The sequence below is a fragment of the Sinohyriopsis cumingii genome, chromosome 10 (assembly GCF_028554795.1).
Source record: "Sinohyriopsis cumingii isolate HCF-2022 chromosome 10, ASM2855479v2, whole genome shotgun sequence".
Taxonomy (NCBI): domain Eukaryota; kingdom Metazoa; phylum Mollusca; class Bivalvia; order Unionida; family Unionidae; genus Sinohyriopsis; species Sinohyriopsis cumingii.
Genome location: NC_142970.1, coordinates 114125629 through 114151660, shown reverse-complemented (window position 1 = coordinate 114151660; position 26032 = coordinate 114125629). Strand labels below are relative to the sequence as shown.

The window sequence follows — 26032 nt, the reverse complement described above, 5'->3', positions numbered from 1 at the left end:
TTTCACTCACTGGAATTGGAGTTCGAAAATTAATACCGAATTCTGGTGTCGTCGAGGACACTGAGATCATTGTGGTCCTTACCGGTGTTGTGTTTGTGACTATTTGTTGAAGCAGTTCTATTGACATTATTTATTTGTTTAGTTTTCAAATAGTCATTGTACGCATCTGACATTAGTTTGAATTCAGAATCTGATATCGTAGCGTCGCTACTTTGCACGTCTAACGATGATGATATCAGCGATGATAATTTCTGATATGCGGTCGTGGCTGTATTTAATTTTGTCGTGTAATCGTGTAATTTTGTGTTAGCACATGATGATATTTTTTTTGCTATGATGCCGAAAACTCCAGCTGTTGTTGTGGCCGCGGAAACACAGATCGTGGCGGCGACTGCTGCAGTTACCGGAGTGACCGCTGATAGTATTGCTCCGGCAGATGCAACAACGGCAGATACTGAATAAACCATAATATCCAGCACTGTTATGCGGCGCTTGTATTTTTTTACTTTTTGACTAGTTACTTCGATGACAGTTTTTAACTCAGATTGCCACTCACGGACTTGATTGTATCGATATTGTTGAGCATCTGGCGTCGTTGACATTATTCAATTACGCGGTAACCAATTGAGGCGTTGCAGCGACGAATTCCAAACAAAACCAGTAAGATGTTGCTGTTAAACTATCGTCCTCGGCTTCAAGCATAAATGTTTCCTCGGTTCCGCTGTTTAGTATTACAGTGCAAACCCCGGAATACTTATCGGTGGAATGTCTCCAAGGATATGTTGTGAAGATTTCAAATTTAGCGGCTGAAAACACAGACAACCTGTAAACACCGGTGGCTGTTGCTGTATATTTGATAGTGTTATTTTGTCGTGACCATGTTGCGAATCCCGATGATACCGTGAATACGATGTTGGTGATATGCCCCGGAGTAACTCCAGTGGGAACTTTAATCAAACTGGTTTTGTTAACGATATCAGGAATACCCGATACGATATCCTGCTGTGTTTGTTTGATCGTGTTAATGTCGGTCTTTACATCAGCGAGTTTTACATCGACGACTGGAGGAGTCCCAAAGAACTTATCCACAACCTCATCAGTTTTTACGAAGTTTCTTCGAAATCTTGTAAACGCGCCCACGTGAACATCATGCTCTGCACGCAGCGTATTTAGTTTACCGTTGACGATGTCCACGTATTGTTTGTTTGACGCATCCTGGTCGGATTCGGGATTCGCTAACGCGGTTATTTTGTTGCCGCTCATGCTGAGTTCGCCTGTCATCGTGTCACCGGCTTTTTTCACACATTTATCAACACCTTTATCAATACTGTCTTTGATGCTTGCGATTGATATATTCGAGTCCTTGATCCGGCCGCCATCACTAAATGCAACGAAGTTATCCTTGGTAGCTCCAAGAACTCTGCGAATTATATCATTCCACTTAATGTTGCTCGTTCTTAGTTTTCCTTGCCTGTCTTGGAAAATAGCAACTTCATCTGGGTCAACTCCAGCTATATTCAAAAGATTATCGACTTCATCTTTGGTCGCATATTTTGAGAGATCAGCATCTGTGCTTGGTTTACCTCCTCGTGTGAAAGGTCTTCCGTAAATATCCACCATTATTCTTATTGCTGTTTTTCAAATGCTAGCATTTCTCGATGCGGTATATTCATACACTACTTTATGAGGAGGAGTTGCTGGATTTCTTGAGATTGCATCAAGAACATTTAAAACCTCCCTCCCACAAATGGGCGGATCAATTAATGTTGTGTTGGTAACGTCGACTGCCACACTGGAACATTAGAAAATCTGCTGACATACTTGAGAAACTCAACTGGCGGTGCTAAACCGTACGAATCAAAATAGATAATTCCACGTGGATCGATCGCGTAAGCAACCCAGTGAGTTCCCGGACCATCTTTGTTGTCGAGATTGATAATGCCAGTTTCTGGATTATTCGGTCGTTGCGGTAATTGATCTCGCATAAATACGCCTCTGAAATGTTTTACACGCAATTTTTTAACAGCATCGAGTAAATCAAAATTGCTCAACGGCGTTAAAATTTTTTTGGATACCATGATGGTGGAGTTCCTGGTAGTCTTAGACCGCGTCCCTTTTTTTTCTTGTATCCTTTTCCCGTTGCCTTTTTTAGTGCCATTCCAGCTGCAGTTCCAACTGCACCGAGTGCTGCGGCTTTTGCTACGGCTGGTGCTGCCGCGGCAATCAACGCCGGTATTGCTGCGAGAAGAGGAAATATTCCACCGGTTTTAGTCATGTCCTTGATAGCTGCAGCAGAGAAATCAAGTCGGACACCGGTTTTTGCTGTTAGTGCCTTATTAAAATGTTTAAGCTGAGTATTAGTCAACGACAATTTGTTTGGACCACCAGTAATCTGATCTCGTTTTAGTGTTATTGATGTCCCGCACGTGCTTGCGTTCTTTGATTGCAATTTCTTCGTTTGACCGGAAGTCAAGGTGACATTAACATGACTGTATGACATTATATCCTAAGTTTGATTTTAATTGCGTTACATATTCTCGATTGGAGCGTCGATGACCCTCATTCGTCCGCCAACACCTTCAAGCAGCATTGCTTTATCGGAGAGTATGACAGCAATCGCTCTGTAACCACCAGCAGGAACACCTACACGAGCTCGGAAATGTAGGTCGACAACAGATTGTTTAACCAGATCAAGATGTTCCAGCGAAAAGTAATAAATCGGATATAAACTCATAAAGTCTCGCTGTGATATTTGCAGGCCAGTGTCTACATTAAGGTCGCGCCCCATAAATGACATCAGACGATGATACGCGCGTGCGACACGATGATGTTCGAAATCTATTAATATATCCTCAGATGGCTCCTGATGCCCATTTATTCTCAACGAAACTTCAGAAACTCCAAGTGTATCAAATACCATTGGATTTCTTTCCTGGCTATCTGTTCTAGCACGGTATTGAAATGCAATGAAAATATGTCGTGGTGCTGATACTCCTTGTTGCGATGATATATGCCATGTAAACAACCCACCATTATCACCCTGAATAACGTCTGTGGTTGTTGTTTTCCAGGATAGCAGTGATTTACCGCCCGTGTCCATGAAAGACAACAGTCGTTGTTCTTCGGTGATTGACGGAGACAACACTGGCATCCACAACCACAGTTTAGTTAGTATTACCTGACCAGGGGCAACAGCAGCATCTCGCCAGATAGCGTCATTATCATCAGGTTTTCGCACAAGTACAACTGTGTGTTTGGCACCGAATATGACCTTGTGGACATCTCTGCAGAATCCAAAGATGTGAGACAATGGAATCACACCTGAGAACTCTTCATCTCCACTTAACATCGATCTACGTGTTGCAAAACCCAAATTAAAATTTTCGTTCATCGATGCAACTGCGTCACCGGCATTATTCATTGTTACATTCCTGTTCTCGGGGCTGTCGGTTATATCCTTTGCAAACATCATTGATGGTCCGGCTGATCTGGTGTAATCATCCGAGTATCTCGCCAACCCGAGAATTGTTGTGGCAACGTCGACGTTATCATGAATTGTTTCAATTTCTTTTCCATCTATCATGTAAATAGCGGATTTAAATAACGCCATGATGCCGTTGTTAACAAATCCAACTCGGTCGCCGATTCCGTAGTTAGTGTTATCATTCTTTAAAAGCCTACCTTCAACTTCGATGAAGGCCTCAGCGGGCAAGAAGTATCTACTTGTATCCTGGACCTGTAGTTCAATTCTTCCGCGTTGGTTAGGATCACGTGCTTCATAAGAATAATATTGAAAATCACGTACAGAATCATCTTTAAGTACTGGTTTGGACATATCAAACGCGTCATTGGATTTTCGTGCAAACATTATTATTATTTGTGATGATCTAATTAAAATGTTATCGTCACCGGAAACCACTACCAGCTATCAAATTAGCAGTTACACTATCTTGCAACGCTTTGGAGGTAATTCCTGCTGTTGCGATCTCAGCTAATTTCTGATTTACGGCCTTATTTACTACGCTACTAACATTTGCCGGCATAGCTTCAGTGGATGGTAGTTTTACTGGCACCAACCTCTCGACTGGGTTTTTTTTTCGTATCAGCTGTGCTAGTCGATCCTTGATTGATTGAAATGCTTTCCCGGCAAGACTACCAACAGTGCCAATGGCTTTATCCTTGACAACATCAGCGGCTTTCATCGCGAATTGTTTTGCTAACGGTCCAGCTTTCGGAGCGATTCTTGTGACTAAATCCCTAACAACATCACCGACTCCATCTCCGTAAACAACCTCGTATACTGGTAATCGTGAGTTTACTACTCTGACACTTCTTGGTCTGCGAAAAGAATCGTGTAGTATCATTTTATTTAATTATTGTTTATCTAACTGAATTTGCTAGCAAATTTAATTATTAGTCGCTGTGGTAACCGTCTGCGAGTTCATCAATGAGCCCCCGGTAGATGCTGATATCCATGATGCCACGCTGAAATAGTCTCTGACAGATATCTGCGGCTTCATTTATAATTTCCGGAGAATTGTTTCCGGCACGTCTTCCTCCGATGAGAACTTCCAACCGTGATACATCATCGATGATATTATTAGGGCAGGCAATAAAACCGGATCCTAAACCCTCCCCTGTTGATGGTACAATTCTTGGGGATAAAATGTCTTGAGGCAAACTTTCAGAAGATGTTGTTAAGCTAATTATCGGCGACCTAGTTTGTTTGAATTTTTGGCCCCGCGGACTTCCTTCAGATGCAGCCTCGTATTCACTTAACGGAGTTAGGTCAGGATCTATTGCTCTTCGCCGTGAAGGATATTGTTGTCGTTCTGTGTGTTGCAACGGTGATTTTTCTTCTTGAGGTTGCGATGGTGGAATTTCAAGTTTACGTATAGCATCTACAAGTCTATCGTATTTTGTATCGTCCCTGCTGATTTGTTTTTTATTTTCACGTATACGATACGAATATTTGATAAAATTATCATCTGTCATAGAACCGTGTTCTGGGTTTAAAGACACATCTCTTCTAATCAATCCTAACAGTATTGTCTCAGGTAATTTCTCTTCTGGTACATTTTTAAGAAGTTCAATATAATCCGGCGTAAATCTTTTGGCGGGGTCAGTAATTCTCCCTGTTACTCGCTTACCAGCAGGTACTGACACAACAACTTCATCGGGTGGAGGCGGGGGTTTAAGTCCAGCTGAAATATCCTGTAAAATTTTCCTTTGCTCTATTAAAGCCTCTTTGGTAACAGCTGCGGATTTTTCAGTAGCTTTGGTCACGGGTTTAAATAATTCCTCCGTAGTCTCTGCAAAGCCTTCCCGTGCTTGCTGTCTTAGTTGTAATTTTTGTCTGACACTATCACGGACAGGAAGAAATTTCTGAATTGCTTCGAGACGTTCTCGAGCTAATCTAGTCGTATGTGCTTCTCCAATATTTGCCATTATTTATTTGTCAATGATTTAATTCCGCTAACATAAAAATGTTTTTCCTTGGAAACTCATTTCCCAGAGCAGCAGAGGGGATGGACCCGACCCATGGATTTTTCAATAACGACCCCGCCACGGAAACTGTTTCAGATTTATTGAAGTAACCCAAGTTGTCAGTGCAAACTCAACGAGTTTGTCCCTGGAAACTCTTCGAGTTTTCGGGGGACATTTTTTTTTGTCCTGTATTCTGAATAGAAGGGTTTATTTCGTCGAAATAAGCCCTCTATCGAGGAATAGTTTCCTGGAGGGGTTTATTGTGCAAAAAGTTTCGGTCTGTACAGCCCCTCTGCTGCTGCAGGAGTAAAGTGATTTGTAGACAGGTGCAAGCAAACGGATGTGTATCTTCAGATGTTGTGCTACTGACGTTGTCAAGATTGTGTAACGAAAGGACACGATGATTTGCACAGTCATATACTTCCACGCCTCTATACTGAGTAGAAAAATATCTCGATTTGTATTTCTGTTCGAACACCTGTTATGTGTCTTTCTTAACCAGCTATGTATCAGAGATTGTGTTAGAACTAAGTTTTCGCACGAAATCCGATGCAATGGTTGAATGAACAAGCCACGTGTTGTTGGTCATTTTGATTACAGCCCTGAGTTTTCTCACAGAGCCCATTGCTATGGTTGCATGAAAAGCCACGTATGGTTGGTTATTTTGATTACATTCCTGAGTTTTCTCAAAAATCCGATCCCATGACTGTATCAAGTAGCAATGTATTTTACGTTGCTTCAGAAGATAACAGAAGTTTTAACTCGGTTTTCTCACTGGCAGATAATTTTGTTTTTGTTGCCAGTTTCTAAAATCAGTGAATTGTTTGGAACAGACATCCAATTTTGGTGTTGAACTCTCTGCACTTAAAGATCTACGTATTTTCGTCCGTATACAAATGGAGACAGAAGAAAGTGGAAGAAGACTAAGAAGAATCAACATGAACATAATATGTGTAAGTATGCTTTCCCTATCTCTCTCTCTCTCTCTCTCTGTCCGTCCGTCCGTCCGTCCATCCATCTATCTATCTATCTCAAATATCGTTACAGGCAGTTCAAATATCGTTACAGGCAGTTTGCGGGACTGGATAAAATGTTTATGATTCATTGTTCACATAATTTAGTTATAATATTATCAACAATAACCTGGATCATAAATTATACTAGAATTTATGTTAATAGATGTATGCATTTATCTGTTTGATGATCTTTTCCAAATATTCATTGCGTGTCAGTATCGTCAGCGTCGCCGTGTAGATGTACACACACACACACACACACACACACACACACACTTTGTTCAGGGCATTTTAAGCATAATTTTATAACACTGTTGCTAACAATGATTAAAAAGTGATTGTGAATTATACTGGTATACATTTAGTTAGATATATGTATTTTTCAAATTTATCTCCTTCATTTGCAGATACTGATTGGCTGCCTTTTTGCCATACTTACTCTGGGACTGGTTTCAGCCACACTTCATTACGTAATACGAATTTGGTAAATTGTGATTTAAATATTTTGATTATCATGTCACATGTGCAATCTCTAAATATGAAATTCCAAATTATTATTAACGTTTCAATTTTCCAATGTTAAACCAAATTCTTGTGTGATATCTCCACCATTTGGCGAAGATCTCGCAGAGTAACACGATATTCTTTCTGAACGCGACTAGACTTCAACTTGACTATACTGAGAAATACATTAACATATATTTCGCCCTCGACATAAATGGCAAGCGTGATTTTTTAAATTGATCCCTCTCCAAATCTCACTTCATAAAGTTAAGTTTTGGAAAATGCATCTGTATTAGTCATAATCAAACAAAAACCATTTCATTCGCGTGACCTTGTTAACACAAATAAATGAGCACACACACGCACATCTCACTCTCATCTTTCTCTCTCTCTCTCTCTCTCTGACAAGTGGAAGTTAAAGATAGTCATTAGCCTTGAGCAAAAGTTGTTCGTGTTGGACAGAATAAAAAAGATTTTGAGGGATGTATATACTTTTTGTAAACTATTAAAGATTTGTGGAAACAGAAATAGTACATCTTATGAGAGTAGGTTATTTCATAAATATTTTTAGTGCTATCCATTGAGTGTGTGTGTGTGTGTGTGTGTGTGTGTGTGTGTGTGTGTGTGAGCTTGTAAGGACGCCAGCCAGTAAGTCAGTATCAATGTTTCTTAAGGAATAATGCAAGAGATTCTTCAACCTCTCCGCCTGACAATACCATGACCTCAGAGCAATTCCTCAGAAGCCTTCCCCTTCCAGTGCGCTTTCCAGGATATTTCCGTAGCCCCGAGGAGCAAAAGCTGGCAGAAGAAAGGTTGCTCTCAAGTACTTTTGTCCCGGCTCCTAATGGGACAGTAGACGGGTTGGTGAACACGTGCACTGGTGTTTGTTTTAGATCCGAAGACTGGAGGCCGCTCTATCCCAGCGCGATCCATCACGCTTGCTGCGTATCGTGAGTATTATGGGGATTGTACTTGTTTATAAAGTAATGTTTTGATCTCAGGTTCTCTTGAGTCATTGCATTCCTGTCAATCAAATTATCAAGCAATCTTATATTGAACGATTCGAGCATTTTGTCACATTTAAGTGATTTTAAAAAAATGTTTGATCAATTTCTTCATTTGGAACTATTGTTTTATTCATGGTTCATGTGGAATTATTACCTGCATTACTAGATTGGGAAATATTTGGTCGTAATACCTCATTTCCAATCTGCACATTGTCATTGAAGTCAGAATCATTAAGCATAGTCCTTTAGAGTATGCCTTTTGAACACATTGCATGTCTTCGTTATATCAATTTGAAGAAAACAAATCCGAGATTCATTCTTATATTGATGTACACAATGCTTTTTCATCTCTTAGAGACGGGCGATTTTCTCAGTTACTTTCGTTCGGTGCTGTATTAATATCGTTCATGTGGTGATAGGACATACTAGTAGTATGAATTGCATCAACGTTTTCCATTTGCATTACTGGTACATATCAAAGCTGGATCAAACGAAAGAAATAATTATAGATGATGGCTGTATCGTAAAATCGGTCCAACGATCCAACTATAGGTGCTAATACGGGCAGATACAAAATCCACATGTATTGTATGGCCCTTGTCACGGAATTTTAAAATCATTTTATTTATTAAATACATGTACGTGTTTTGGTTTTTTGTGTACAACGATACCCGAGGGTGATATATATAAGCAAGCAAGTGGGGGCATATGAAACAGTGTATTACAAAGGAAACGACTCTGAACGGACATGAACTAGGATTCAATACAACGGATACAGGAAATATTTATAAAGGAAACGACAATGAACGAACATGGACTAGGATATAAGACGATGAAAATATAATTAACACTACACTAAAATGAATACGACTTGGAATGAACACGGATACAGGAATTAGTATTCTGATAATATTTCTTTCTGTGGGGTGGAGTCTTTTCGACTATTTTCGCGATTGATTAACGTCTCGCGATTATTCTTGCGATAGAGGCTGCTTAACCTTGAACGGCACGTATAACGAATCATACAATTTAAACAGTACATTACAATGTATATAGGGGGTCCCGAGTGGCCAAGTGGTCTAAAGCGCTTTCCGTTACGGATCACTGCCATCTCACCTCCGTCTGCGTGGGTTCTAGTCTCGGATTCAGCCAATGTGGGTATGTGAGAAAGCTTGCCAGTAGCTTCTCGTGGGTCGATGGTTCTTTCCTGGGTTTTCCCGGGTTCTTCCTCTACCATTAATACTGGCCGCCATGTATAACCTATCGTGTGCTGAAAAAGTGGTGTTAAACCCTACAACAACAACAATAGCAACAACAAAAATTTATATATGAATACAATTCGATATAATCATCGAAACAGGAAACGAGTCTGAATGAACATGGACTAGAATTCAGGATAAAGGATAAAGGACGTTTCATATTTCTGAGGTAATATAAGTAAAGGTATACTACTATGGAAATGACTCTGAATGTACAGGGATATGATTCAATAACGGATTAAAAGATGTAGAACTGAATAACTAATCTAGGGATACAACTCGATAACAAAACAATATAAAATGATGCATACAATAAGTATGCTATACTTAAAATGAATACGAGTTGAGGATACAACTCAAAAACACAATTAACAATATATATGTATATGGTAATATTCAGATAATGGAACGCACAAATTCTTAATGGACGAACAGACAGACTTATAAGCTTTTCTACTTCTTTACTAATTACTGAACCACTCACTATAACTCTAAAAATATATTAGCAAACATGCAAAGACCATTCAAAATAACTACTTCAAGATATCGTATGTTAAGATCTGTTACCAAATTGCTATAACTTACAACTTGAGTTTAAACAAATGGACTACACAAAGAGGCAGTGTGCCAGAATTTTCACTAATGTCATACTAACCACAAATAACAAACATTATTTACTTAATTTTCTTATTTTTGCTAAAGAAACGTTTTCAGAAAGGAAACACACTATGGCGGAATGTTATAACTTGAACTTCTTGAAAATATTTAACCATTTACTAATCAACTCTAAGATGAACGCGTGCGCTATGCAATCCCAGGTGACCAAATTTTCTTACTTCTCTCTGTACAAAACAAATACATATACATAATACTCCTAAACTGCTTCCAAAAATTAAATTTAAGATAAATAAATAATAACTCAAAAGAAATTGATCTTTACAAGCCAGTCCGAACAGAAATACAAGGGATAAGATACAGAAGAATATAGCATAAATCACATAGCAATTACCGGACACTATTGATCCCTGGCACGGACTACTTATGTAAATAACTCTTTAAGACCAGCCAAGGTCAAGGAATAACTATACACTAGTTAGGGAGGTGTATAAACCCTAGAACAACATGTAATAAAATCGAAATTTATACCAAAAAAAATATACAATAAAAACATGGGGAAAAACTACAAAAACACATAAAACCGTTTAATTTAGACACTAGGGGGTCTCTTCTATGATGTAAATCTGAGGGGGACTACATCAATAAATTTAAGGACTTGCACATCTTCAGCTGTAAAGGTATGCGAGGTATTTATTAATTTCTTGCGTATAAGTTATAACTATTGTACTACCACGCTTATTTTTGTATATTTTCTTTGCAGTTTCGGCTTGCGTAGTATATTGCAAATATTTTCTATTCTTGTTTATGATTAGAAAGAGATTTATATTAGCAATATAAAAAGTCGCATTTTTAGGAAACGTTTAGTACCTTAGGATTCTTATTGGGCACGGGTGGGTTCACTTCTGAACCTGTGTATTGTTTTGTAATTATTTGGCCGATAATGTAATATGTATAGCTTACCGTATATAGCGTCATTACTTTTAATCGTATATGCCTGTGTCATGCATAGTACACGGTGTGAGATGTATTTTCTGCTAATCGGAGTCAACGGGGTACCAGCTGGAGAGCTACCCATAGAAGTTGAACAGAGTAGCTGTAAAGCTGAACCATAGCATCCGTAGAGCTGAACCATAGAAGCTGTAGAGCTGAGTGAACAGTGTTGTTGGTCGAGTAGTAGGTGATCGGGCGTTGCTGACCGATTGGTGGGAGCTGATTGCTTGATTGACCAAGGAATTGAATGGTGGTGGGTGACTACCTTAAACACTGACTGTTTCATTGACCAGTGTGACTTGTAGCCAAGTGTGTTGGTGAAGGAGTGTGTAACACCATACATATAATCTTTTAGCCGTGGGCTAACTTTGGGGTTCTAAAGATATTTTGTATATCTGTCCCTTTGTTTTCATCATTTTCTATGAGTAAAATGCCTCGTATTTCACTATTTGAGTGAATACATTTTACTATATGAATAAAGTACCAAATTTTTTACAATCTGAGTAAAATACATCATTCTTTTCGTCGTGTGAAATTACTTTGAACCATTCACCTTTGTCATTGTACTGTGTAAGGTCCTTTATCTGTATTTTCATTTGTTGCATTATTAGGTTCGTGCGGATTATATTAATTTGTCCAATATTTCGATCTTATACACGCACGTGTTAATAATTCTTTTCTCATTCAAGTCATTCATCATTAAACATGAATTTGTGTCACCATAAAAAGTGTTCTGTTATAAATCTGAAATCCAACCCGGTTATCTTGTCACAGCCCGACTGAATTCTCAACAAATCAGTCCAACCAAGTGTTAATACGGCCAGGAGTTTACATACATATGTGAGAGGCGACACCGTTGATCTGTACTGCATGTTGTCACCAAGATGCTTTCGCTGTCTACAAACCCTACCGACGAAAACGCCAGGAAGGTTTCTAAAATAAACGTGTCCTTCTAAACAGCAACAAGAACTGTACCAACCGGAGATCATATAACTGAAACTATCAGTAAACATGAAATCAATAATCGAAAAGGGTACGAAACCTCGGTGCCCAGAACATATCTGGTTCAAAAATGCGCGATCATAACATTTTCGGACGTAAAACGGTGCAGTCCACCTTAAAATACATCCCCATCACTGAAATGGAAGAGAAAACCTATTCACTCTAGTAAGTCATATTCTTTGTTTTTCAGGCGCAACATTACATTGAGAAGGAAAAAAAATCATCACAAAACAACGAAGCCACATGCGGAGCCGAATAATCCGATGTAGTTGTCAATTAGCGTACTGTCTTTTTAAAAGACCACATGCTTTATAATTTATTGACACATTTTGGTACTTTGTTAGGAACTAGATGATATCATAGGTGTTTAATACAAACTTATCTGTGGTGTTACAGTCTAGATAAGATTAAATGATAGTTGACCGCAGTTGTAACTGATTTACTTCTTGTTTGATTAAATTTCCTTAAGTATGTCTCCAGAAAAATTAAATACAAAACATGTCTTATTTAAACATTGTATTGTACATATTCAGGATGTATGAAGTTTCATATTTATTATTTATTTATTGAATCATAGTTTGTATATTATTGCTGTGTGAGCACCGGTCGGCGTATGGGGGCATCTTTAATCTCTGTAGACATTTCGTTTTAATTAGTCGCCATTTTTAATCATTCTTTGACTTAGTTAAGGTTTGAGAAGAGACTAGCAATAGAAAAAGACCCCGCTCTGTTCAAAAACCATAATTACGGTATCGTTTGTACAAATTTTACCCATCTAATTTTTAGCCATCACATGTATTCTTATATAACCAATTTGTACTATGTTATTTATGACAACGGAAGTTTAAACTATGCTCATATCCCTAGAAGTTCAAAATTCACAGAAAATTGGGTCAATAGTTAGTGCCATACCAAGCTCGAAAAACTTAAACCTTAATTGTGGCGATCCTGATATGAAAACGTGAATTATCTAATACCCGTTGTCAATAATTTGCTTTTGATAAGAAACGACAAGTAGCCGTTGCCATAAGGTTATAACGATTTGTACATAATTTAAGAGAAAATATTTCCTCAGTTACGGTTAGACACCTAGGTAGCTTTTATTTAACATATACGGTCTTAAGAGTGAAACATCTCATCCATGTCTCATTTAACTGAGGTGACATGATCGCTGTAAAGTGAACCCTTTTATTTAATTCGAGAAAGAAAACCCGGTGAGTTTACACAGGCTATGTTGATGTAATAAGTTATACCTACTAAACTTATCAATGCCGATTCGTCCATTCTTTAATTTAGTTTTAAGATTCACAGAAGTGTGCAGCCGGAATATTTATTTTCACTCTTTCAATTCAACTTTATTTTCCTAAAGGAAGAGCTACTTTGTATCCCCCACCTGGGTGATTGATATTTACACTCGCAAAAACAAAACTCTGGCTACATTTGGAGGCAAGAAGCAATTCTTTGTTCAGGAAGATTGCATGTAAGTATAGTTTTCTTATGAAGAATATACAGCGTAAACTTAACTGGCTACAGTTACCGTTTTATTCTTTTGTCGAACTTGAATAGCTCCAAAGTGGCTTTTCACTCACCCATGCCACAAAGAAATCTAACTGATTAACTAACTGTACCTTTCTTATCTCAATCAGATTGTTTGAGCCTGATTGTTTCAGTCATGGTGTCCACGACCTATTTTTCGTTTATAATCTCAGTTCTGTAATCCTTTGACTGCAATATCTCAATTTGCACAGGAAATGTTTAAGTTTGACAGTCTAACCCAAGCATAGCCACAAAACGACCAGATTTAAAATTTTAATTGTGCAGCACACCTGACATAGCTAAAAATAAGTATTTTTCGGTGTATGGACTGATAATGTCTGTCCACATTTTACCTGCATGACCATCTTTTGTCAACACTAAGGTTCGGGGAGGCGTTGGGTTGTGTTATCTTAGACTTTCTTGTAAAAGCACGCCACTTCGTATGTAAATGTTTAAGGATGTCTACAACCATCAAAACAAGTTGATCACTGTGATTTACATTTCTTGGCTTGCAATCCGTCTCTACTCCCATTTACGGTTTCTTGTTTTTTTTTTTTTTTTGTTTTGTTTTTTGTAATGCTTTCTTGCCATGGTTTAAATGGCATACTTATGAAAAGTAACTTAATATACTGATGGTTATCCATCTTCTTGGTTCACGTACTACACAGCCTTACCTAATATAATATTCTTCTATAGTTTCCTAGCTTTCCAGTTATCGATAATATACAAACTGATCATTTTGCGAATTCCGAAATTCGCGTACTAAAGCCACACTTAATAAACGAATGCTTCTACAGATTCTGAGGTTTCCATGCTGAATTCATATATTTCTTGACAATGATAATTATATCTTCTAATGTCTTAATTCAACAGCCTGCTTTACAGCATCACTGAAAATAACGTTTCTTCTGATAAATTTTGGTTCCATATCCAAGGGTAACATAGCTTCGAAAACATGCATATCATTTCACGTTTTGGTTTACAGGTAACTTTAAGTAATTTAATTATTATATAAATACTGGACATACCTGTGAAAACAAGTTTATCTCACACTAGTTAGACGTACAGCCTACACGGCAGAGTTACAAAACCAACTTTCATAAAATTTTGTTATTCTATGAGTTGTACGACATGGTACGGCATGAGAGGTTCAATAATTTGGGATTACGAGCATATTAATTCATGATTTAATGCATAGCAAATAAAAGTTGATAATCTATACTAAACTTCTTTACATTTCAGACAAGTGGATGGTTGTAAAACTTGCCTATGCCAAACACAGACTACTTTCGCTACTGCTGTAGTAAACACAGATGATAAAACGGATTATGAAATTTCTTGGTTCAGTCTTCCAGGGTGTTGTAAATGCATAAATACGTTGTTGTAAATGCATGAAACTGTTAGATTTCTGCATTCGATACGGCTGTATCTATAGATAGGTTGTTTGAGACATTAATAACATTTGAATATATTGTTGTTTTTTGGAAACATAAATACACACCGCTCCTTTTATGTAATGTTTATTGCTCATTTTCAAATTGCTGATATTTTATTACACATGGACCATAATGAGAATTTCACTTTGAATATATTGTAATGCTTTATTTATCATTTATAATATGTCATTTTTTATCTAGATTGTGGCAGTGTCCTTCTTAACATTTACCGTTTTGTCACGTTTTCACGATGTACTATAAATAAGAGTCTGGAAAATTACATTTCCTGACTATTTCAATGCTAAATCATTTCATCAAAGACAGCGATGGACAAATCATCTAGACATCACATGTTGTTAAATAGACTAGTTCATATGAAGGTTACAGCGATACAGCAAATACAAATACAGTATAAATGGTACAAATAATATATATATATATATATATATATATATATATATATATATATATATATATATATATATATATATATATATATATATATATATATATATATATATTACTCAAGTGAAACAAGACATGCTGATTAAGCCTGGGATTAAAATATTGATGAGACTTACTTCTAATGGACTCCTTGCACATGAGTTTTAATATTTAGCTAACAAACATTTTAGGATCAACATACGATATTAGTAAATAAGCAAAATGATGAGAAGAATTTGCTTCCACGGACCACCAAGCTGTATTACAAAGAATACAAATGAGATTGATAATTCGATGACGTGAACATAAGGTGAGAGATACTGCATTGATGTGTGGATTAAAATGTTCATCTTGAAAGAAAAGTTCCACAAATTCATTAATGTGCTATTTTAAAAAAATCAGGACGGTTTGTTTTAGAAGTGCAGCAACACAAAGTTGTTATTATTACAGAGTAAAGTGGAGCAAAGTATCTTACTGAAAACACACCTCGATATGTCTGATAACAGGATTCGAACCGTACCATTTTGGACGCGGGTCTAGCACGCTTACCACTAAACAACATGATTCTTACCTTCAATCAGTAATAGAGAAATCTCTTTCATTATTTGTATTTTATTCGGTTTTTAGTGAGACTTTTGTAAAGTATTCAGTTATATTTGTGTGTAATACGTTTGATATTTTGTTGTAATACGTTTGACATTATATTGCAAGAAATTTGAAATTTTGTTGTACGGCATTACAATCTTTTGTTGTTGTGTCTAAATAAATTTATGTACTAATTTATTAGATAAATATGATGACGGTAGCATTATTGTACAGGTGGCATGTACAGGTGGCATTATTGTACAGGTAGCATTATTGTACAGGTGGCATTATTGTACATGTGGTTTAGAATAAGGTATGTGACTTAATTTTCAACCCAATTCTTAAAAGAACGGACAAGCAATAGCTGATCATGATATATAATTTTAAAATAAATCCAAGAAATTTATATTAAATATATATAAAATTTCTTTTTTAATACTGACGGTGTCAAGGAAACCACGAAGATGAAGACTAATTTCTACGGTTTCAGTCACTGCAGAGCACGTGCATAATTTTCATCTTGCCATTAAAAAATTAGTGTCTGTTTTTGTGAATTTCTTTACAATTGCACGTGCTGTTGATTTGTCATTATCAGTGTTTTAGTAAAATAAAATTGAATATTGTTTTGATGTTTGTGCCTTGATGACATACACATTAAACACTATACGGATATCTGTCTGCATATGGTGTGCCTCTAACACAGACTTAGTCAATGGTCAGTAATGCATTCTGCTCAGGCTACAACATACACGTTATACAAATATGTCAATGTACTGTCACTCAGGCTACAACATGCACCTTATACAAACATGAAAATGCACTGTAACTCAGGCTACAAGATACACATTATACAAACAGTGCAATGTCCTGTCACTAAGGCTGCAACATTCACGTTATACAAACATGGCAATGCACTGTCACTAAGGCTACAACATGCACGTTATACAAACAGGGCAATGCACTGTCACTCAGACTACAACATGCACATTATACAAACAGTGCAATGTACTGTCACTCAGGCTACAACATGCACCTTATACAAACATGAAAATGCACTGTAACTCAGGCTACAAGATACACATTATACAAACAGTGCAATGTACTGTCACTAAGGCTGCAACATTCACGTTATACAAACATGGCAATGCACTGTCACACAGACTACAACATACACATTATACAGCAGTGCAATGTATTGTCACTCAGGCTACAACATTCACATTATACAAACAGGGCAATGTACTGTCACTCGGGCTCTAACATTCACGTTATACAAGCATGGCAGTGCACTGTCACTCAGACTACAACATGCACGTTATACAACAGTACAATGTACTGTCAGTCAGGCTACAACATGCACGTTATACAACAGTGCAATGTACTGTCACTCAGTGTACAACATGGACGTTATACAAACATGGCAATGCACTGTCACTCAGGCTACAACATACACGTTATATAGACATGGCAATGCACTGTCACTCAGACTACAACATGTACTTCATGGAAACATGGCAGTGTACTGTCACTCAAGCAACAACATGAACGTTATACAACAGTGCAATGTGCTGTCACTCAGGCTACAACATTCACGTTATACAAACATGGCAGTGCACTATCACTCAGACTACAACATGCACGTTATACAAACAGTACAATGTACTGTCACTCAGGCTACAACATGCACGTTATACAACAGTACAATATACTGTCACTCAGGCTACAACATGCACGTTATACAGACAGTACAATGTACTGTCACTCAGGCTACAACATGCACGTTATACAACAGTGCAATGTACTGTCACTCAGGCTACAACATGCACGTTATACAACAGTGCAATGTACTGTCACTCAGGCTACAACATGCACGTTATACAGACAGTGCAATGTACTGTCACTCAGGCTACAACATGCACGTTATACAGACAGTGCAATGTACTGTCACTCAGGCTGCATCATTCACGTTATACAAACATGGCAGTGCACTATCACTCAGGCTACAACATGCACGTTATACAAACAGTACAATGTACTGTCACTCAGGCTACAGCATGCACGTTGTACAACAGTGCAATGTGCTGTCACTCAGGCTACAACATGCACGTTATACAACAGTGCAATGTGCTGTCACTCAGGCTACGACATGCACGTTATACAGACAGTGCAATGTACTGTCACTCAGGCTGCAACATTCACGTTATACAAACATGGCAGTGCACCATCACTCAGGCTACAACATGCACGGTATACAAACAGTACAATGTACTGTCACTCAGGCTACAACATGCACGTTATACAACAGTACAATGTACTGTCACTCAGGCTACAACATGCATGTTATACAGACAGTACAATGTACTGTCACTCAGGCTACAACATTCACGTTATACAAACATGGCAGTGCACTGTCACTCAGACTACAACATGCACGTTATACAACAGTACAATGTACTGTCACTCAGGCTACAACATGCACGTTATACAAATAGTGTAATGTAGTGTGACTCAGGCTCCAACATTCACGTCATACAAACAGTGCAATGTACTGTCACTCAGTATACAACATGTATGTTATACAAACAGTACAATGTACTGTCACTCAGTGTACAACATGGACGTTATACAAACATGGCAATGCACTGTCACTCAGGCTACAACATACACGTTATATAGACATGGCAATGCACTGTCACTCAGACTACAACATGTACGTTATACAACAGTGCAAGGTACTGTCACTCAGGCTACAACATGCACGTTATACAACAGTGCAATGACCTGTCACTCAGACAAAAACATACACGTTATACAAACAGTGCAATGTACTTTCACTCAGGCTCCGACATTCATGTTATACAAACATGGGAATGCACTGTCACTCAGACTACAACATGCACGTTATACAAACAGTACAATGTACTGTCACTCAGGCTACTACATGAACATTATACAACAGTACAATGTACTGTCACTCAGGCTACAACATGAACTTTATACAACAGTGCAATGTGCTGTCACTCAGGCTACAACATGAACTTTATCCAACAGTGCAATGTGCTGTCACTCAGGCTCCAACATTCACGTTATAGAAACATGGCAGTGCACTATCACTCAGACTACAACATACACGTTATACAAACAGTACAATGTACTGTCACTCAGACTACAACATATACATTATACAACAGTGCAATGTACTGTCACTCAGGCTACAACATGCACGTTATACAAACAGGGCAATGTACTGTCACTCAGGCTACAACATGCACGTTATACAAACATGGCAATGCACTGTCACTCAGGCTACAACATGCACGTTATACAAACATGGCAGTGCACTATCACTCAGACTACAACATACACATTATACAACAGTGCAATGTACTGTCACTTAGGCTACAACATTCACGTTATACAAACATGGCAATGCACTGTCACTCAGGCTACAACATACACGTTATACAAACATGGCAATGTACTGTCACTCAGGCTACAACATGCACGTTATACAAACAGGGCAATGTACTGTCACTCAGGCTACAACATGCACGTTATACAAACATGGCAATGCACTGTCACTCAGGCTACAACATGCACGTTATACAAACATGGCAGTGCACTATCACTCAGACTACAACATACACATTATACAACAGTGCAATGTACTGTCACTCAGGCTACAACATTCACGTTATACAAACATGGCAATGCACTGTCACTCAGGCTACAACATACACGTTATACAAACATGGCAATGTACTGTCACTCAGGCTACAACATGCACGTTATACAAACATGGCAATGCACTGTCACTCAGGCTACAACATGCACGTTATACAAACATGGCAGTGCACTATCACTCAGACTACAACATACACATTATACAACAGTGCAATGTACTGTCACTCAGGCTACAACATTCACGTTATACAAACATGGCAATGCACTGTCACTCAGGCTACAACATACACGTTATACAAACATGGCAATGTACTGTCACTCAGGCTACAACATGCACGTTATACAAACATGGCAATGCACTGTCACTCAGGCTACAACATGCACGTTATACAAACATGGCAATGTACTGTCACTCAGGCTACAACATGCACGTTATACAAACATGGCAATGCACTGTCACTCAGGCTACAACATGCACGTTATACAAACATGGCAATGTACTGTCACTCAGGCTACAACATGCACGTTATACAAACATGGCAATGCACTGTCACTCAGGCTACAACATGCACGTTATACAAACATGGCAATGTACTGTCACTCAGGCTACAACATGCACGTTATACAAACATGGCAATGTACTGTCACTCAGGCTACAACATGCACGTTATACAAACAGGGCAATGTACTGTCACTCAGGCTACAACATGCACGTTATACAAACATGGCAATGCACTGTCACTCAGGCTACAACATGCACGTTATACAAACATGGCAGTGCACTATCACTCAGACTACAACATGCACGTTATACAAACAGTGCAATGTACTGTCACTCAGGCTGCAACATGCACATTATACAAATAGTGTAATGTAGTGTGACTCAGGCTACAACATGCACGTTATACAAACAGTGCAATGTACTGTCACTCAGACTACAACATGGACGTTATACAGACAGTGCAATGCACTGTCACTAAGACTACAACATGCACGTTATGCAGACAGTGCAATGTACTGTCACTCAGGCTACAACATGCACGTTATACAAACATGTCAGTGCACTATCACTCAAGCAACAACATGCTCTCTATACCTTCACGGACAGAGAAGTTTCTTTATTTCTTTAAATTACATTCTATTGGATGAACCATAGCATTTTTGGTGTTTCTCCGAAATACATTTGAAACTGTTTTCTCCTGGTACCATTCAATTAAAAAGGAATTACTTTTACAATATCATTTGAGCGAGCCGTGGGAGACGTTCAAGAAAATAACCAGAGAGAGAGAGAGAGAGAGAGAGAGAGAGAGAGAGAGAGAGAGAGAGGTGGGTGTGGTTGGTGTGATTAGATAGTATCATTACTGCGTCGTATTTGTGTTCAAAATGTTGATGTTGCTGCTCGATTCTCACCGCATGGTATCTTTACAATATAAGATTTAGCTGGAGAGAGAGAGAGAGAGAGAGAGAGAGAGAGAGAGAGAGAGAGAGAGAGAGAGAGAGAGAGTAAGCACAACGTTTTGAAAATTGGCTATTAACTGAGAAATCTCAGTTATCTAACAGTGGGCTATGTACTCAGTTATCTAACAGTTGGCTATGTACTGAGAAATCTCAATTACCTAACAGTTGGCTATTAACTGAGAAATCTCAAGTATCTAACAGTTGGCTATGTACTGAGAAATCTCAATTATCTAACAGTTGGTTATTTACTGAGAAATCTCTTTTATCTAACTGTTGACTATTTTTTGAGAAATCTCTATTATGTAACTGTTGACTATTTTCTGAGAAATCTCCATTATCTAACTGTTCACTATTTTCTGAGAAATTTCTTATCTAACTGTTGACTATTTTCTGAGAAATCTCTATTATATAACTGTTGACTAATTTTTGAGAAATCAATATTATCTGTTGACTATTTTCTGAGAAATCTCTTTTATCTAACTCTTTACTATTTTCTGAGAAATCTCTGTTATATAATTGTTGACTATTTTCTGAGAAATCTCTGTTATCTAACTGTTGACTATTTTCTGAGAAATCTCTGTTATTTAACAGTAACATTCTGCATCTGATGCAGACCTTCATACCAACGTAGAAATGTGTTCAAGTACTTTACCAAGTCAGATACACACATGGATTCTAAGGGTTGTATATATTTCTTCTGCCAATTTCTTCTAAAAGGGAATGCAAAGCAATCTAGCAACGTAATGTATTATTGATATTGTACACACCATATATACATTATTTTCCCTATTTTCATTCCAAAAAGCCAAAATCTACGTAACTAAAGTTCAGTCAAGTTTGCCTAACCATTTCCACCTCGGCATATTTATCTCATCTGCAATATTTCAATGTATAGCGGGACAACACTGACTGATGGAAATATATGTCGGTCATTATGGGCCGTATTTACAGGAGGAATGGAGACTTATTGCCCTCTTCACTTTATCCGTGGAAATAGTGGTCGGACGATAATGACAATCTTTTATTCAATGAATAAATTACGATTAATGGTATACCGATGACTTAGAAGTAGTAAATGGGGATACCCTAGCCTCAATGGGAATTAGCATTAGAGACCCCTGGGACACTCTAGCCTCAATGGAAATTTAACATGGAGAAAAATCGTGGGCCACTCTAGCCTCAAGGGGAATTTAACATGGGAAATAGTCTTGGGCTACTCTAGCCTCAAGGGGAATTGAACATGGAGAAAAAACCCTGGGCCACTCTAGCCTCAAGGGGAATTGAACATGGGATTTTTTTTTAAAAATTTTTTTTTAATTTAAATTTAAATTTAAATTTAAAAAAGGGGTAGGCAATTGAATAAAGTCATTCTATTTTCGAGAAATATGGCTGGCCCTGAAAAGGGCCTTTGGTTTTTCTTCTTCTTCTGCTTCTAATTTCTTCTTTTTCTCAACCAACTTCTTATTTTCTCTCCTACACTCTTTCTCTTCTTTTCTTTCTTCTTCTCTTCCTCCTCTTCTTTCTTCCTCTTCTCATTTTCTTCTTCTTTTTCAATTTTTTCGTTCCATTTGCGTATTCTTATCCTTTCCTCTTCATCCTCCTTCTCCTCCTTTATCTCTTTCATTACACCACTTATCTTATCCTTTACCTTTCTTAAGTTATTAATTTCCATCTTTACACGATGGGGACTATAGGAATAGTGGTCTTCAACGAGTCTTATTAACATCTGCTCCATCATTCCTAAATTGTCCAAAACGTCTTGCAATGTTTGCATTTTGTCAATTTGGTTAGAAGCCATCTTCTTTGTAGAATGGTTTGAACGACGAATACTGTGGGTTCTTATAGTGAAAGCGCGTACGTGATGGAAAACATCCCCCTAAAACATAAAATTGATATTACCTAGATCATGACCTAACATCGTGCGGACGTGAAAGAAAACATCCCCTACTTTTCTCATTTCATATAATATACTATCCACATAAGTGAAGCAACAATAAACAAACCCCAAATCTACTATTTACACAAGCAAAAATCATTAAAACAGAATCCATAATCTACTATCCACACAATCGTACGTGAGCGGTTACAAAACCCAAACTATACTCTCCACATACGCTAAGAAACAATAAACAAAATCCATAATCTACTATCCACACAATCGTACGTGAGCGGTTACAAAACCCAAACTATACTCTTCACATACGCTAAGAAACAATAAAGAAACCCATAATCTACCATTCACACAAACTTACGTGAGCAGTTACAAACACAAACACATACCCTCGCACTATGAAAAAAGAGTTAGTGTATATAATCACATTACTCTACCTACACACACACACACACACACACACACACACACACACACACACACACACACACACATTGGCAAATCGATAGTTATTTCTTTTCTAGTGTATTGGGTAGCCCTGAAAAGGGCTATTTATTTTGAACTCCAGATGCAACTATCTAATGATTGCACCTTCCTGGCCTGGCGGCACACACGCATCTTCTTCCCCAGTCTCCTTTCACCTTTCTTCTGGGGAGCGAAGAGGGAGGATGATTCGCTTCAGCACCCCAATCCTCTGTCTCGGGAATATTGAACGACATCCTCTCTTCTCTTTTCTTTTCCTCCTCTTCCCTCTGTCTTCTCTCCTCCTCTTCCTTCTTTATTCTTTCTTCTTCTATTATAGCCTCCGCAGCCAGTTCATTTACCAGGCGCCTGACATATTCCAGATATATCTGGAGTTCAAGAAGTTTGCTTATTCTGCTACTATTCATTCTTGTGTTGATCAATCAACAAGGGTAGCTAGACTGCCGAACGAGTTTCAATTTATAGTGAAAGCGCGTACGTGAAGGAAAACATCCCCCTAAAAACATAAAATTGATCTTACCTAGATCATGACCAAAAAAAAAAACAAAACAACAACGCGCGGACCTACAAGAAACACTCACTCACTTTTTTATTCTACCCATCACTATTTTAAAATTTTTTATAAATCACTTCAATTGACTATCCACATACTCAAAGCAATCCAATCTAACCTCGAAATCTACACCTCAAACACCAAATAAAGACATCATTTTAATCTACTATCCACACCAACGTACTTGATCACTTACAAACACACAAACTCACAAACACATACCCTCACATTTTTTAAAAAGAGTTAGTGTTTATTTTCACACTACTCTACCTACACACATTGGCAAATGGATAGTTATTTCTTTTCTAGAGTATTGGGTAGCCCTGAAAAGGGCTGTTTTTTTTTGTTTGCTATGGCAATCTTTTAGTTTCTAAGAATGCGATGTCCTCTGAGGATAGACTTTCTGGCTATGGGTCTGCTTCTTCGGAAAGAGAAGAAGAACTCTTTGGTGTCGATACGACAATCGACAAAGCCTCTGTCAGCTTCAGGTTCTTGTTGCTGCTGTTGTTGTTGTTGCTGCTGTTGCTGCTGTCTCTGAAGTCTGTACTTCTCTGTCCATTCTTCTTTTTCCCTGTTCATTTCTTCTCTGAAAAGCTCTTCTATCAGGTCTTCAGTGATTTTTAACATTCTCACATTCTCTATTTCTTCTGGCTTCGGTATCAGACTGTGTCTGACCCTATGCAAATTCACGTAGGCTTCGTTGAGCTTAGCTAGTTTGGAACACATCTTCTTAGGAGGATGAGTCGACAATGGATGGTTAGACTGGAAACAAACCGGTTCTTAAAGTTAAAGCGCGGACGTGAAGGAAAACATCCCCCACGCGGTTTTCGAGTCGCAATGTACAGTGAGTGTCATGAGAGGGATAGTAAGAAGTCAAAGAGCATCAATCCAACATTCTTATAGCTAAACAAAAGACAAAGGCATTTTTTTCAAAACACAACATTTTTATTCAAAAATCACTTAACACTAACCAACAACAACTCTAACATTTTTAACAATAATCCAACACCATAACATCAAACAATTTTTTCAAATCACCAACATTTTTTTCTCGATTCACAATCTACTTTAAACAGGGCTGACAACGTTGTGAATGAAATTGTGATTTCCACTGTTGGAAATCATTAGGCCACTGATGGACACTACGTTTCCTAGCTTGAGACAAAAGATAAGCATAATGGTCACAAAACCATCGATCTACTTTCACATCATTTCTTGAAGAAGAACGAAGATCAAAATGAGTCACTAAATGTTCTAAGGAATAGCCCAGGCTTCGATGATGCAGAAAATGCACGCAATATTGTCCACACACCAAGGAATCTGTGCCTTGTAATTTCACATTATTGAATCGGGTGGTCTGAGCATTTCTTCTCATAAAGTCGATGATATCGTCTTCCAAAGGGTGCAATCCGTACGAATCGAAATATTCCACACATCCTTCTTGAGGAAAGTAAACGGCTACCCAGTGGGTTCCTGGGAGATGACTGTCGTCCGTGTTGATCACGTAAGCTTGATGGTCTTGAGGTTTGCGATGAGGGAGTTCATCTTTAGCACAGACGACAGGATTCCAAGAAGCCGTATACGAACTGTGGTTCAAAAGGTAATAAAGTTCCCAGGTATCCATTGATTTGTGTGTGTTTTTTTTCTTCTTCTTCTTCACAGGTAATAATAAGTCGTCAATTCGATCCTGACTTTTTGCTTGAAAATGTCTGACGAATAAACGGTTATTCGTTCTGTTTCCTCACTCTGATTCAGGAGACCTTCGATACGATGGATCTCTTGAGTGGTTAATGGTGGACAAGAATGTTTACGCAAGTCTTTATACCACTGATGCAACACGTCTTTGTTCGAGATGAGACTCCAAGCTTCGTCCAGATACTCGTCCAATTTTTCTTCTTGACTCAACATCAGGCATTTATCGTGTTGAATTTGACTGGGATGATCGTTTTGACATCCATAACAATTTTTCTTGATCAATTCCGTCATTTTGTCGACCAAGTGTTTAGCAAAACAGGAGACTAAATGGGCTTCTTGTTCTGGCCATCTTGACTTCATCATGATCACGTCTTCTTTTTCCAC

The 26032-nt window shown here is 38.0% G+C and overlaps 1 protein-coding gene across 8 annotated transcripts in view; it reads left to right on the top strand.

Moving 5' to 3' along the window:
- The window catches only part of LOC149791058 (uncharacterized), a 41374-nt gene extending 24866 nt beyond the window's left edge, over positions 1–16508 (top strand). For 3 of the 8 annotated variants that reach the window (XM_089972975.1, XM_089972974.1, XM_089972976.1), the window contains 6 exons: positions 6321–6440; positions 6911–6987; positions 7682–7957; positions 12074–12148; positions 13253–13363; positions 14662–16508. In XM_089972975.1, the coding sequence (XP_089829101.1) occupies positions 6384–6440; positions 6911–6987; positions 7682–7957; positions 12074–12148; positions 13253–13363; positions 14662–14806 (741 nt within the window). In that variant the 5' untranslated portion in view covers positions 6321–6383 and the 3' untranslated portion in view covers positions 14807–16508. Of the gene's footprint in view, positions 1–6290; positions 6441–6910; positions 6988–7681; positions 7958–12073; positions 12149–13252; positions 13364–14661 lie in introns of all 8 variants that reach the window. The other 5 variants (XM_089972973.1, XM_089972972.1, XM_089972971.1 and 2 more) reach the window with 3 other exon arrangements.
- The last annotated feature ends 9524 nt before the right edge of the window (positions 16509–26032 follow it).